We start from the raw sequence: 13859 nt of genomic DNA, 5'->3' as shown, positions 1-13859 counted from the left end.
ATGCCGAGGCTGAGCGGCGACGTCATTCACGGGGATCGCAGATGGATCTAACAGCGGGGCTTGAGACGGCTTTGCCCTATCTCAGCCCTTACCTGTTAGATCCAGTGCCTCAGTCTCGGGTTCGGAAGCACGCTCTGCGGTTTCTTCCCCCCGAACTGAGGCCCCAGTACTGCAACTATCCAGTTCTGAGGATCTGGACGTAGTTAGTCTGGATGCGGGAGATGTCAATGATTCGGCATCTCGCTCTCCCGAAAGTGAGGAGCTTATGGAGGTGCTCACTCGTGCGGTTTCTAAATTAAGCATCGAGTGGCCAGCTGTTAGGCAGGAGTCTAGAGAAAAATCTAAATTAGATGAAAGATTTTTGCCTTCCCGTTCTCAACCTCCACGCCGGTGCTTGCCCTTCTTCCCTGATCTCCACAAGGAGGTTTCGAGATCGTGGAAAAGCCGGTCTCTTATCGTGTTTTTAGCCCTCAAACTTCCACTTATTCAAACATTGTGGGGGCTAAATCTCATGGTTATGGGGCGATGCCCACAGCAGAAGAGGCGCTTGCTAGTCATCTTTCTGCTGAAGCTGCATCTTCTTTTAAAGCACCACTTTTACCCTCTAAGCCTCTTAGAAGTACATCAGCTTTAGTGGGTAAGGCGTATTCGGCGGCCGGTCAAGCCTCGGCGTGCCTGCACATGATGTCCATCTTGGCGGCAATGCAGGCTGTCTTATTAAAGGATGTGAGTGACACTCAAGAGGTCAGCACTGACGTAGTTCGCGAACTGCGTCAGGCTGCAGATTTATCTCTGCGCGCCACCAAGGAGTCGGCCAAGCTAATGGTCCGTACTATGGCAGCCCTGGTGGCCGCAGAGAGGCATCTATAGTTAAATCTCTCTGGCATGAAAGAAAAAGACAAAGCTTTTCTTTTGGATGCTCCGCTCTCTCCTCATGGTCTTTTTGGTGATTCTGTCAATACTGTCATAGATAGATTTCAGGAAGAGAAGAAACAGTCGGCAGCGTTTCAGAAATATATGCCTCTTAAAATTCATGTCCCCGGTACTGCTGGGCTGGAGCAGTCCAGGCCGTCAGTCACCTCCACACATAGGGCGCAACAGAAGCAGAGTGTCGCGTCTCGCGCTCCCCCTTCCAAACAGTGGGACCAGACGCGGCACACTCAGCCGAAGTCTTCTGGCAAAACTGATCTGAGGACAGTTATTATGGCTAAGAAGGCTTCGGAAGACGCCACTGGCGTCAGGATGCTGAGGGTGGTCCCTGCCATGGGAGAGAGGTGTTCACCGCATTACACGGTGCCCGCTCTTCTTCGGTGCCCTCAAGGGCCCGTTCTGCCAACCCCGCCTTCATGCCGGGGCACAGATGGTCCCAGCGAGCGCTTTCCCGAGGAACGCTCGCCCCCTCTGAAGAGGGTCTCAGAGCAGTTAAGCCAGTCGTTCCCTGCCGGTGCGCCGTTACAGGGCGCTGTGTTTGCTGCTCAAGTTACACCAGAGGCCAGTCTCGAGAGACTGGTACCCTTAGTAGTATTTCTGGCAGAGTGGAAAAGCCTTCCAAAAATATCTCAGTGGGTTCTGCACACAGTAAAAAAGGGTCATGCTATCCAATTCAGGTGTCGTCCACCAAAATTCAGAGGGGTTCTGCCCACAGTGGTGGGCCCCGAGCAGGCTCTGGTAACGGAACAAGAGGTGAAAGCGCTCCTTCAAAAGGAGGCTATAGAACGGGTTCCTCCTCCCAGGTTGGAGTCAGGTTTTTACAGCCGATATTTCATCGTTCCAAAGAAGGATGGGGGGTTGCATCCAATTTTAGATCTGCGCCTGTTGAATCGCTCGGTAGGGAAGCTAAAATTCAAGATGCTCACTATCAAGCAGATCGTGTCACAAATCAGATCCGAGGACTGGTTTGTCACGATAGATCTGAAGGACGCGTACTTCCATATTTCCATCCTTCCACAACACAGGAAGTTCCTGAGGTTCGCCTTCGGGGGCGAGGCGTACCAGTACAAGGTTCTTCCATTTGACCTAGCTTTATCTCCCCGCACTTTCACGAAATGCATGGATGCAGCTTTAGCGCCCCTGAGGTTTCAGGGCATTCGTATCCTCAATTACATCGACGATTGGTTGATTTTAGCTCAGACAGAGCAGATGGCGGTTCAGCATCGAGATGTCGTTCTCGCTCATATAAGAAAGTTGGGGTTGAGGCTGAACGCAAAGAAAAGTGTATTATCTCCTTCTCAGAAGACCACTTTTCTGGGCGTCGTTTGGGATTCGATCTCGATGCGGGCGCGACTTTCTCCGACCCGCATCGCTTCGATTCTTTCAGCTATTAAACAAGTAAAGCTAGGCAAGCTACTCACTGTAAAACAGTTTCAGAGACTGTTGGGTCTGATGGCAGCAGCGTCCAACGTTATACCTTGCGGCCTGTTGTACATGAGACCACTGCAGTGGTGGCTCCGGACCAAGGGATTCTCCCCGAGGGGAAATCCCCTCCGCACGATCAAAGTCACGCGGCGCTGCCTTCATGCTCTGGTCATGTGGAAAGAAACCTGGTTCCTATCCAAAGGGCCTGTGTTGGGGGCTCTTTGTCGTCTCGTAACGCTAACGACGGATGCTTCCCTCACAGGGTGGGGGGCGGTCATGAGTGGTCGTCCAGCCTTAGGTCTGTGGCAGGACCATCATCTATCATGGCATATAAATTGTCTAGAGATGTTGGCGGTGTTCCAAGCTTTGAAACACTTCCTAGCAGACCTCAGAGGTCATCATGTGTTAGTTCAGTCAGACAACATGTCGGTGGTCTCATATATACATCATCAGGGGGGCCTGCGGTCGCGTCCACTTTACAAGTTGGCCCGTCAGATCCTCCTGTGGTCCCAGGGGAAGTTACGCTCTCTGAGAGCTATGTATCGTCCTGGTTATTTGAATGTGGTAGCAGACTCCCTGTCGAGGCAGGGGCCGAGGCCGGGGGAATGGAGGCTCCACCCCGAGGTGGTGGAGCTCCTTTGGTTGAGTTTCGGTTGCGCCGAGGTGGACCTATTCGCTTCCAAGGAGACAACGCACTGTCATCTGTGGTTCTCCATCAGTCAGCCAGCCCCTCTGGGGTTGGACGCTCTGGTACAGCCGTGGCCGAAGTCACCTCTGTATGCTTTTCCCCTGGTTGCTCTGCTACCAGGAGTTCTGGAGAGGGTTCGCCGGGACGGGGTCAGCCTACTTCTAGTAGCCCCGTTCTGGCCGGCCCGAGTATGACCTAATATATCTTCTGGACGGCTCTCCCTTGGAGATTCCAATCAGGAGGGATCTACTCTCTCAGGAGGGCGGTACGATATTTCACCCCCGCCCAGAGTTGTGGAAACTGTGGGCTTGGCCTCTGAGGGCCCCAGCTCATAGAATCTGGTCTCTCAACTGAGGTTGTTGAGACCATCCTTCACTCCAGAGCTCCGTCCACGAGGAAGTTATATGCCCTGAAGTGGAAACTTTTCACTTCTTGGTGTGCAGAACACCGGCAGGACCCAGTTAACGGCCCAGTGGGTGCAGTGCTGGGTTTCTGCAGGAGCGTTTCTCTGCAGGGTTATCCCCCTCCACACTAAAGGTGTAAGTGGCGGCACTAGCTGCTTTCCATGTCCCTTTCAGTGGAGTTTCTCTTGGGAGACACCCACTTATAACTCGCTTCCTTCGTGGCACTTTGAGGCCGAGGCCTGCAGTTCGTACGAGGGTGCCGACTTGGGATTTGGCCATTGTACTAGAGGGCCTTTCTTTGGCCCCCTTTGAACCTATTGAGGAAGTTTCTTAGAAATTTCTCACGTATAAAACTCTTTTTCTGCTTGCAATCTCCTCACTTAAGAGAATCGGAGATTTGCAGGCCCTGTCGGTTGCACCCTCGTGCCTGGAGTTTTCACCTGGTATGGTTAAGGCTTTTCTATACCCTAGACCAGGTTATGTCCCTAAGGTCCCTACTAATGCTGTTAGACCTACATTGCTGCAGGCTTTCTATCCTCCTCCTTTTGTGTCATCAGATCAGGAGAAACTTAACCTTCTCTGCCCGGTTAGGGCGTTAGACGCTTACGTCCACAGAGCTGCCCTGTGGAGGAAATCAGAACAGTTATTTGTGTGCTTTGGGCCACCCAGGAAAGGGTGTCCCGCGTCTAAACAGAGAATGAGCAAGTGGGTGGTTGAGGCCATCTCACTTGCTTATGAGTCGGCTGGTCAGCCTTCACCTTTGGCTGTACGAGCCCACTCTACTAGGAGTATGGCTGCTTCTAAAGCATTGTTGTCAGGAGTATCGCTAAGTGATGTTTGTGATGCGGCTGGGTGGTCCTCACCGCATACATTTGTTAAGTTCTATGAATTGGACTTAAGTTCCACTCCTGGGGCGCAGGTGCTCTCGTCCTCTGTGCGCTAGTTCCCACATGACGGTCATTTGCACCTATGGCGACGTGGGTATTGGCGTTCCCACAGCTTGACGCAGCTCGAGTTCCCTTGAATGGGAAAGTCTCGGTTACGTATGTAACCCTAGTTCCCTGATAGGGAACGAGACGCTGCGTCGTTCTGCCATACTCCCAGCATGCCCGTTAGCGCTTCCTTCAGGCCTATCAGAAGCTGTCGCGCTTGTGTTTTGGGGGTGCTTTATAGTTTCCTGGTCGATGACGTCACCCGCCTATGACGTTCCGTCTCTCCATTGGACTGATTCCATACGTGCTTCATGACGCACACACGCAGAGGCGTTCCCACAGCTTGACGCAGCGTCTCGTTCCCTATCAGAGAACTAGGGTTACATACGTAACCGAGATGTTTTCTTCTGGAACTGAGCCGGGTCACACACAAGGAACTACATGTGAGGAACTGCAGTTGAGATTAATGGAAATGCTAAGGAAAATACTTTATTTCAATACAGCCAAATAAAGCCGTTTTCATTTACATTGTTTCTGTTTCTGGAACGAGTGTGAAACAGTGACTGAAATGCAATCCATTAAGACAACATGCTAATCAACAGTTACTTCCAATCTACATTTCTGAATCCTAATTTTTTATCACAGCTAAAATCCTGACAAAATCATCATTCACAAGTTAAAGATAACTTATTATTTTATCCAACCTTCATATGATAGTCTCTTCTATTGAAAATTGCTAAGGTATGTCCAAAAACCTGCCAGATTGGTGGTTACTTTTTGTGTGTGTGTTAAAAAAAGTTGCTTAAGAGGTATGAAAAGTCACTAAATTTAGCATCAAAGTCCCTAAATACTTTATTTAGTCATTCAATTTAATCCAATTCACACTTATATGTATATTACTTTTCACAATAAACATCGTTTCAAAGTAGCTTTACAGAAATGCATGTGTCTACATTACAATTTAGAGTGATCTGTTATCAGAGGGGACATTGTCCAAGTTATTTATTTCAGAAATGTACATATATATCACGCAGTTAGCTAACAATGTATTGATTTAACAGTGTATTAATTAAGGGCATAAGTATACTAATATCAATTCTAGTAGTGCACTTGTAAGTGTACTGATTCTATACTACTTGGGAATAAATTGGCTCAATTTTTAGTGTATAAAAGTATACTTTTAAAGATAAACAGTAAACTAATTTGTACTGCAATTATACTACTACAAGTGAACTTATATGTATACTGATTGTTTACTAGTCAAATACATGTAAACATTTTTTAGTTTCTAAAAAGTAAATTTTTAAGTATACTCTCAGTAAACTACTAGTTTCATAGTTTTACACTACGTTTTCTTAAAGTGAACATAACATCATAATTATAGTTTACTATTTATCCTATATATTATTTATGCTCTTTAAATGTACTACTATGTTCCTATTACATATACCTTTAACTATACTTTAACGCTTTCCATTTTAAAAACATTTTATTGTAGCTTCATGCATCCTTTTTATCAACACTTGAATGTGGGTAAATTTTATTTTAAAAAAGCAACATTTTAAACAGAAAGCTGAGAAAATCACATTTTTATCAAAGACTACGTCCGAAAATTATTTAGAAGGAGGAAAAGAGGGGAACGAGTCAAGTAGATTTGAAGTTAATTCATATGTAATGGACTAGTCTACACAGAATTTCAGATACTTAGCTAACATATTTGTTTTCATTATAGATCAATATTTACAAACAATGTAAGTTTATAAGTCAAGTCACCTTCATTTATAGCGCTTTTAACAATATAGTTTGTTTCACAACAGCTTTACAGTGATAATAGGAAATTACAGTAACAGATTGTTTTGGCTTTACAGTAGCTCTAGAATAAAGGTATTGTCCAGCTAAAGTTGATTTTGATTGATTGATTCACTTCCATTGCAAAGACTATTAGTTATTAACTTAGGGTCCGCTAACACGACACCGTTCTAACAGAAAACACTCAACGCACTCCGGGCCGCTCATCTGCAAAAAACAGTGCCTGGTATAGCTCGAGAACGCAAACCCTGGAACAAATTTCAAGGTGCAAGCCTTGAAAAATGTTGGAAAAAAGGTTATCTCTGCGCAAACCTCAAAAACACAAACCCGCAAAAACGCTGAAGGCGTGCACATGCGCATCACGTGTTTAGTCTATAGGTATGCGCGATTGAATTTATATGTGCACAGGCATGTAGCCCTTCTTTACAAACCAACCCTCAACAAACTACTTGTCTGGCCTTAAAAATGTATAATAAATAATTATTAATCGCTTACACGTAGCCAAGTGAACTGGAATTATCCTGACAACGTTTTATCTGTACAGAGGTAAGAAAAAAAAATAAGACTAAAACTTTGTGAAAAAACTATAGGATACTCAATCAAAAGAGTAAACACAACTGCAAGCCAAGCATACTTAGAATACTTAATTATACGTTTAAGTACCTCGATCAAAAGATTGAGCACAAGTAGGCCAAATATACTTTTGTCAGTATGTCAAATATACTTAAGTGCAATTTTAAGTAAATTTCTGAGAAGTACAAAAAAATTTAATGAAAGTATACATTCTTATTTTTAGTTTAAAAGAAGAATACTAATAACACACACATAAAAAAAAAATTGTAAGGGAACCGCAAATAAATAAAGATATTCTCCCTGAAATCAGGTGAGTCCTACAGTCATTTAATAATGTTGATAATGTTCAATGATGCTGATGATTCTGTTCAAGGAAGGGTTCGCATGTGAGCTCCTAATCACATTTGTGATGTACTAGTGACGGTAGAGGAGATAATGCTCTTCACACGCTCCGCATGCCATGACATTACACACATGTGCTCTTGGACTATTTATAGAGCCCAAGTCTTATTCATTCGTGCACAGGAGAAACTGTGTGTTCTTTTCATGTAATTAGAAATATTAGTAAGTGCAGGAGCATGTCCATTTGGTGTCCTACTAAACTGTATTGGACCATTGTTTAAAGGATTAGTTCACTTTTTAAAAAACTTTTGCTGATAATTTACTCACCCCCATGTCAAGTCAAGTCAAGTCATCCTCATTTATATAGCGCAGAGATAAACATATAATTTAGGTTAATTTAAAAAGAAATTAAGGTTTTTGATGAAAACATTCTAGGATTTTTCTCCATATAATGGACTTCATTGGGTACCAAATGGTCCAAGGTCCAAATGACAGTTTCAGTGCAGCTTCAAATGGCTTTAAACGACACCAGACGATGCATAAGGGTCTTATCTAGCGAAACGATCTGTCATTTCAAAAATAAATAAAAAAGTTGAAGTTTATTAAGCACAAATGCTCGCCTTGCTCTGTTCTGTGATGCACGTTCGTGACTCTCCTGTTCGAACTCATTCATCAAAATTAACAAATCTTTTTTCGAGTCATTTCGTTCGTTGATGGAACGAAATGACTCGAAAAACAGATTCGTTCATTTTGATGAACAAGTTTGACATGGGGGTGAGTAAATTATTAGCAAAAGTTTTTGAAAAGTGAACTAATCCTTTAAGAACAGAACTGATTTAAGGAGCATTTTCACCATTTCACTTCTCTGTCTTTTAAGATCTTCCATGCCTCAGAATATTCCTGTATCACCTAAAAGTCTGGATGCATAATCATTGTCAAAGCTGAATTGTTTCCCCTGATAAGTAAGTAAAGCCTCTTCTTTCGCAGGCCTGATAGAGGATCAAAAAAAGTATTTAGTGTTAAATACTATGGTGTAGGTGTTTGTAGTAGTAAACAATAGTTGCCTTCTCTCCTTCACAGGACAGAATGTCCAATCCATTTTTTCCCCTACAGGCATGGAAGCAGACCGATCTGATGAACTCTGATAATACATGAATGAGTGTTGTTCATATTGCAATTAACCTCACATTCTATCAATTGCAGGCACACCAACAGAATAAAATGTAATCAAACCATCAGCAAAACTGTGTCGTTTGTCAAAATGATGATTCGCCCCTAAGTGGTGCACCTTCTCATAACCTGACGGATGTGCCATGAACATATACATCATACCTCCCCGAGTCCACCGGGAACTCTGCAGAGGATGCATATTAACCATCCGAGTTCATACTATGAAGAAGAGAGTGAAAATGACCTAGTTTAACGGCCTCTGATTCACCTTCACAAGCAGTAAAGGGAATAGGAAGGGGGGCTTGCTTGGAAGAATCAGGCCCACCTGCTCAAAAATAATTAATGTAATTTAGTGGCGAAATTCAGTGAGCTCAGCATACTGTTGTGCAGTGTGATTCAAGACTCACACAGTATAATACATCAAAAAGACACTCCAAGCAGGAAGCTACATCCCACAAACATCCTGCTGCTGAGGTAAAGCATATGCTTTTTACAGTGAGATCATCGGACATTGATATAAAAGTCATTGCAGAAAAAATAAAATATGAAGAATTTCTTTCAGTAAGAATGTACGGTAATCAAGATTTGGGGTACCAAATGTAAAAGAATCAGTCATTAAAAAAAAAACACATCGACTGGGGAGGGCACGAACACCACCCCCCCCCCCCCCCCCCCACCCCCCCACCCCCGCAAACTTTACAGGGTTACGGCCCAGAGAACAACGGACATTCAGTAGCTGAAAGGTGAAAGGGTGATTGAAAAGAAAGGACAACGTCACCTGACTATTTGTTTTAGTAACTCAATGAGTGAATTAGTGAATTTGCGCTGGAGGTGAATACGTTAAAGAAGGAAGAATGAAGGGACTGATGATCACATTCAATATCGACTGAATTAAGAGCTTTGATGCCAACTTGATTATGCCCACTTGATATGTACCACATACCGACATGCATGCTTTTACATGATTTGTCTCTCCCTCTATCCCTCTCTTTGACCAGAGGTATGAGAGATAACCTAGTCCTCCCAGACTGTAGCCTCTCGAGACATTGAAACCCGAGATCTTTTAGGAAAGCAAGCTCCACAAACAGCAACAAGTAACCCGGCTTGTTTAAAAAGTCTCGAGTTGGGCAAGCCATGCAAAAACTGCATCATTTTGGCAGCCGCCCCATTTGGAAAGCGTAGGGCTGTGGGGTTAAGAGTAAACAGCTAAAGAGGGGTACAAGGGTGGGATAGTAGGGAAAGACTACAAGAGACATACCAATCAGAAGTGTGACGACCAGACCCGCGTGGACTATATCGCCGGACCCCGCACACCTGTGCAGGAAGGATCTACCTCGTTGCAGCTCCATGTCAGACCGTCTGCCCTCTTGTGTCTGTCTGTCTGTCTCTGGTCGAGTCTTCCGCTGTGTGCCTTGGGCAGGATACTTTAGATCTGAGGGAGACCCAAAATCAATTGAGAAAGACTTTCAGTTGGGGAAGGCTTCCGGAGTACCTTCCTGTCCTAAATCTCCCTTTGCACTATGTCCTGGTGAGGGAGAGAGAAAGAACTAGAGAGCGAGAAATTCAAAGGCAGGACCTGATCCGTTGTTCTGATCTTCAGATCAGTGGTTCTCAGTTGCGGCAGTGTCTCGCTAACACATACTCTCTCTCTCTCTCACTCAGCGTGGTTGTACGCAGGAAACGCTGCATTCATTCAGCAGCAGCTGCAGCGCAGAGCTCCACTTTCAGTCTGGGGAAGAGACTGTTGGTCTTACCCCTGAAGAGGAGCATATTGAAGGAGGGGTGAAGGGGGGGCGGTGTGTGTCTGTAGCCGGCGCAGGAAAGAATAAGCCACTGCAGAGGTTTGGGACGAGCAAGAGGGAGAGGGAGAGAGAGAGAGAAAGAAGGAGAGACATAAGGGAGGGCGGGAGAGTGTATGAGGAGGGGATGCGTGTGTTGTGGGGGGTTGTCTTTTAGACTAATCACATCTGTGGAGATCATAAAACCTTCAGTGTGTCCCGTTATAGCCAGTGCCTGCGAGCACTAGGACTTTCTTTCTGCCCCTTTCTGTTTTTTTTTTTTTTATATCTGCGTACGCTATTATTATTCCTTTACTGCTGCCTTCCGAATTTCATCTTCCTTACTTTTCTGTCTGAGCTTGTTGCATTGCCCACATCAATATTTTATTGCTCAGAGGTTTGCACTTTCAAATCTCAGGAGCAAGGCCAGAAATTAATCACGTTTCGGGGCAAAAATGCCACTAAAAGTGACACAAATTGTCCAGATATTTAAAACATAGGGGTCAAAAATGTCCCTGTAATAAATTTCCTTTTATTTATCTGTTATATATCATTTAATATATTCCAGTTTTCAGATTCAAGTAGTATTCAAGTTGTATTCTAAGCCTGTCTAGTAAAGAGCAGATGTCTCAAAAGTGCTTTGAAAACCATTTGGAAACTTGACTAAAAAAGACTAAAATGAATTGTGAATTTATTATTATTATCATTATATATTCTTCTATTTGCAAATAAAAGAGTTTATTTCAATCATAATAATAATAATAATTAAAAAAAGATTTAATCAATGGCAAAAATAAAATGAGAGTAGATATGCAGCATGTCAAAATTAGAAACATGGTAACTGTCAACTTAGGGCATGTAGAGAAGAGCCATTTCTGAAATTGGTCCTTACTCCCTATGCAGTGAACTCTGTGGCATTCTTTGAATAGTGATTGATTGAACAAGTGAAACATTTGGGCCAGCAGTGCTGTCAGTTTGTGGTTAAGGGGGAAATGTTGTCTCTTTAATAAAAAGGTTGATTTCTGACAATGCATCCGATAAAATTACATCAGAGAAATTAAAATGCTCATAAGAGATAATTGTTGTAATAGTATAGAGCTAGAAAATTATAGGGATAGAACAGCCTAGATAATTTGGTATTGAGAAAAGTTTGACTTCATTCTAATTTTGATATCTTGGAAAATTAGAGCTGTTTGAAACATTGTTGAGACCTCCTCTGAAACTCATATAAGATAAGCATGCTATAGGGTGTTTTTCAAATAAAAAAACATCAGCAGCAGTGAACAAAAGTCTCCATTTAATCTCATTGACATCTAGGAAAAACAATTAAGGAATTACAAAGATTCCCTTAGTGATTTTTCCTCCTTCCTATGGATGTCTACCTCTTTCAGTCTGCTTCTCTCTTTGGAACTTTGCCAGGTCTGAAGTAAAAACGACCACAAACCACCCTTCAATGTAGGACTGGATCAATGATTAAAGTTCCAGGAAAGAGAAGCTAAATCGAACACTGCCTAGCTTGACTTAAATACCAAATATGAAGCAATGGACACTTGAGTGTTCTGTAGTATACCAGCTGCGCTCATTCAGGATATCAAATATATATTGTGCATAATTTATGATGCCGTTTTAATCTCTGTTGTAATGCATCTAAACAGTTCTGTTTTCCATAATGGCTATTTTAAGCTTGTAAACACATTGGCTGTTTGTGCAGATCTTCCCTCTATGACATTTTATATCCTGGTCCCCATAATAATAATTTACATTGCATTCATAAATGTTATTTTTATTTATTAAATAACATTCATAAATAAAATAACATTATAAAACAAATAGTAAAATAACAATTTATTTGCTTAGGTCAATGGCTATTGTTTATTTTAGTTTAAAAAAAAGATGATTAATTTATGATTAGCAAGACCCTTTTTAAAGCATATCTGAAGCTACAAACTAGATATTCCTAGCTTGAGAAAATGTTGAGCTAAGCATTCTGTAGCCTCAGCTTTATGCAACACACCCACAGACCGCAGTATTCTCATTGACCCTCTCATGCATATTGCACACAAACCTGTCAGAGGCTGGCTAAAATCACTAGCTCTGATTGGCTGAATGCTACACAAATTATCCAGGGTGCACATTTTGTTTTAAACATACTTTGTAAGATTGGTGCCATAAAAATCTTTGAGAGATAGACGCATGAGGCACTAATTAGATATCCATGAGCAAAACTTTTGTGTATTGAGTGAAATTTTAAGTACTTATTACATTAATGCAGACAGATTTTTTGATCTTTGTTGTTTATGTCTTGTTTTATTAGCCATAATTGTATTGTTAATCATTGCTTTACATGTCATCCACATGTCTTCCAATATGAGTTGTTGGTTCTTGTCCACAACGTCATTTGCAAAATGGAGAAAAGTTTATTCCGATAAAAGGTCTGGCTCTGAGTCTAAGCAATCTGAAATGCACTATCCCATAGATTATTTGATTATCTGGGTCTCATCCCCCCAGAATTGTAACAATTGGATTGAACGCCAGATGAGCCAGCAGTGCAGCTGTTCAAATGGAAAGCTTAATACATGGAGAAGTGGACTGGGGCACTTGTGGTCAGAGTTTTATGGACTATGACACTTGACTAGTCAATTGCTTTGGTCGTTCAAGGCATGTGGTTCGGACTTGTGGTCTAAAAGGGAAACAACATATCAGTTATTACTCACCTATCAAACTAGTAAGGCATAGGACAGCCTCAGATTAATTAATTTTATTCCATTAGTCATCATATCAAGCAGTGGTCTGCAAATGTTAAAGCTTCAAGACGCTACGAGGTGCTCAAATCTTGACCTTATTTTGACTTGTATATATATATATACTTTTTCTTTTTTGATTTAAAACCTAAAAAACTAATTGTAGTCAAATGTTGTTGTTTTTTTAAAAAGTGTGCTTGGGCTATTTTACTTTAAAATGAATACCTCTTGCTTTGATATATTATCTGAATTATCAAAAACACAGCATCAAACAGGATATTATCCTGGCCACAGTAATCCAAAATGGCAAAAACGGAAAGACATTCACGTCTCACATTTGGAGTTTTCCCCTTCTTTCACCCTTATAATAGTCTTTTTTGCTGTTTTTGCCATTTTGGATATCTAATAGAATGACGGTAGGTCATCCAGGTACGCACATTTTACTCACTGCTTTTTGCATAGGTAAGAGTACATATTCTGAGTGTGCATGGGTTTGGTTTATAATAATACATGGAAAAGATACATTTATATATTTGGATATATTTTAGTGTTTTTTTTTTCAAATTTGATGACTGTGACTGTGAATCTTTAGGTTTGATCGGGAACATTTGCGAAAGAACGACGTTGTTGCTCGATGCAGATGTGATACCAAAAAAAGAGACAGCAGCTGTTTCACAGGCATCTGATCTAAAAAGAGATGTTCACACACACACATAGACACACACACACACACACACACACACACACACACACACACACACACACACACACACACACACACAGATATCTGACTGAAAGAATGTCATCCTGTGTGGGCCGTTGTGATTTATAGGAGAGCACTCAATATCAACCCCCTGTGGTCGGACACACACACACACCCACGCACGCACGCACGCACGCACGCACGCACGCACGCACGCACGCACGCACACACACACACACACACACACACACACACACAAACACACACACACACACACACGCAAACACACACATACTTAGGACAATGTGACCTTGGGAGTCCATATCACAGCATATGTGTGTGCGTGCTTGTGTGAGGGTGGATA

At 42.5% G+C, this 13859-nt stretch overlaps 1 protein-coding gene across 2 annotated transcripts in view; it reads right to left on the bottom strand.

Moving 5' to 3' along the window:
* The window catches only part of scn4ba (sodium channel, voltage-gated, type IV, beta a), a 35967-nt gene extending 25830 nt beyond the window's left edge, over nucleotides 1-10137 (bottom strand). Inside the window, exon 1 of one of the 2 annotated variants that reach the window (XM_077208940.1) lies at nucleotides 9532-10137. In XM_077208940.1, the coding sequence (XP_077065055.1) occupies nucleotides 9532-9622 (91 nt within the window). In that variant the 5' untranslated portion in view covers nucleotides 9623-10137. The remainder of the gene's footprint in view (nucleotides 1-9531) is intronic. The other variant, XM_077208939.1, reaches the window with a different exon arrangement.
* Nucleotides 10138-13859: the final 3722 nt, after the last annotated feature.

Source organism: Siphateles boraxobius, unplaced genomic scaffold (assembly GCF_051911475.1).
Source record: "Siphateles boraxobius isolate OS27281-9 unplaced genomic scaffold, OSU_SipBor_1 6, whole genome shotgun sequence".
In the NCBI taxonomy this organism is placed as follows: domain Eukaryota; kingdom Metazoa; phylum Chordata; class Actinopteri; order Cypriniformes; family Leuciscidae; genus Siphateles; species Siphateles boraxobius.
This window is presented reverse-complemented; position numbering and strand designations above follow the sequence as displayed.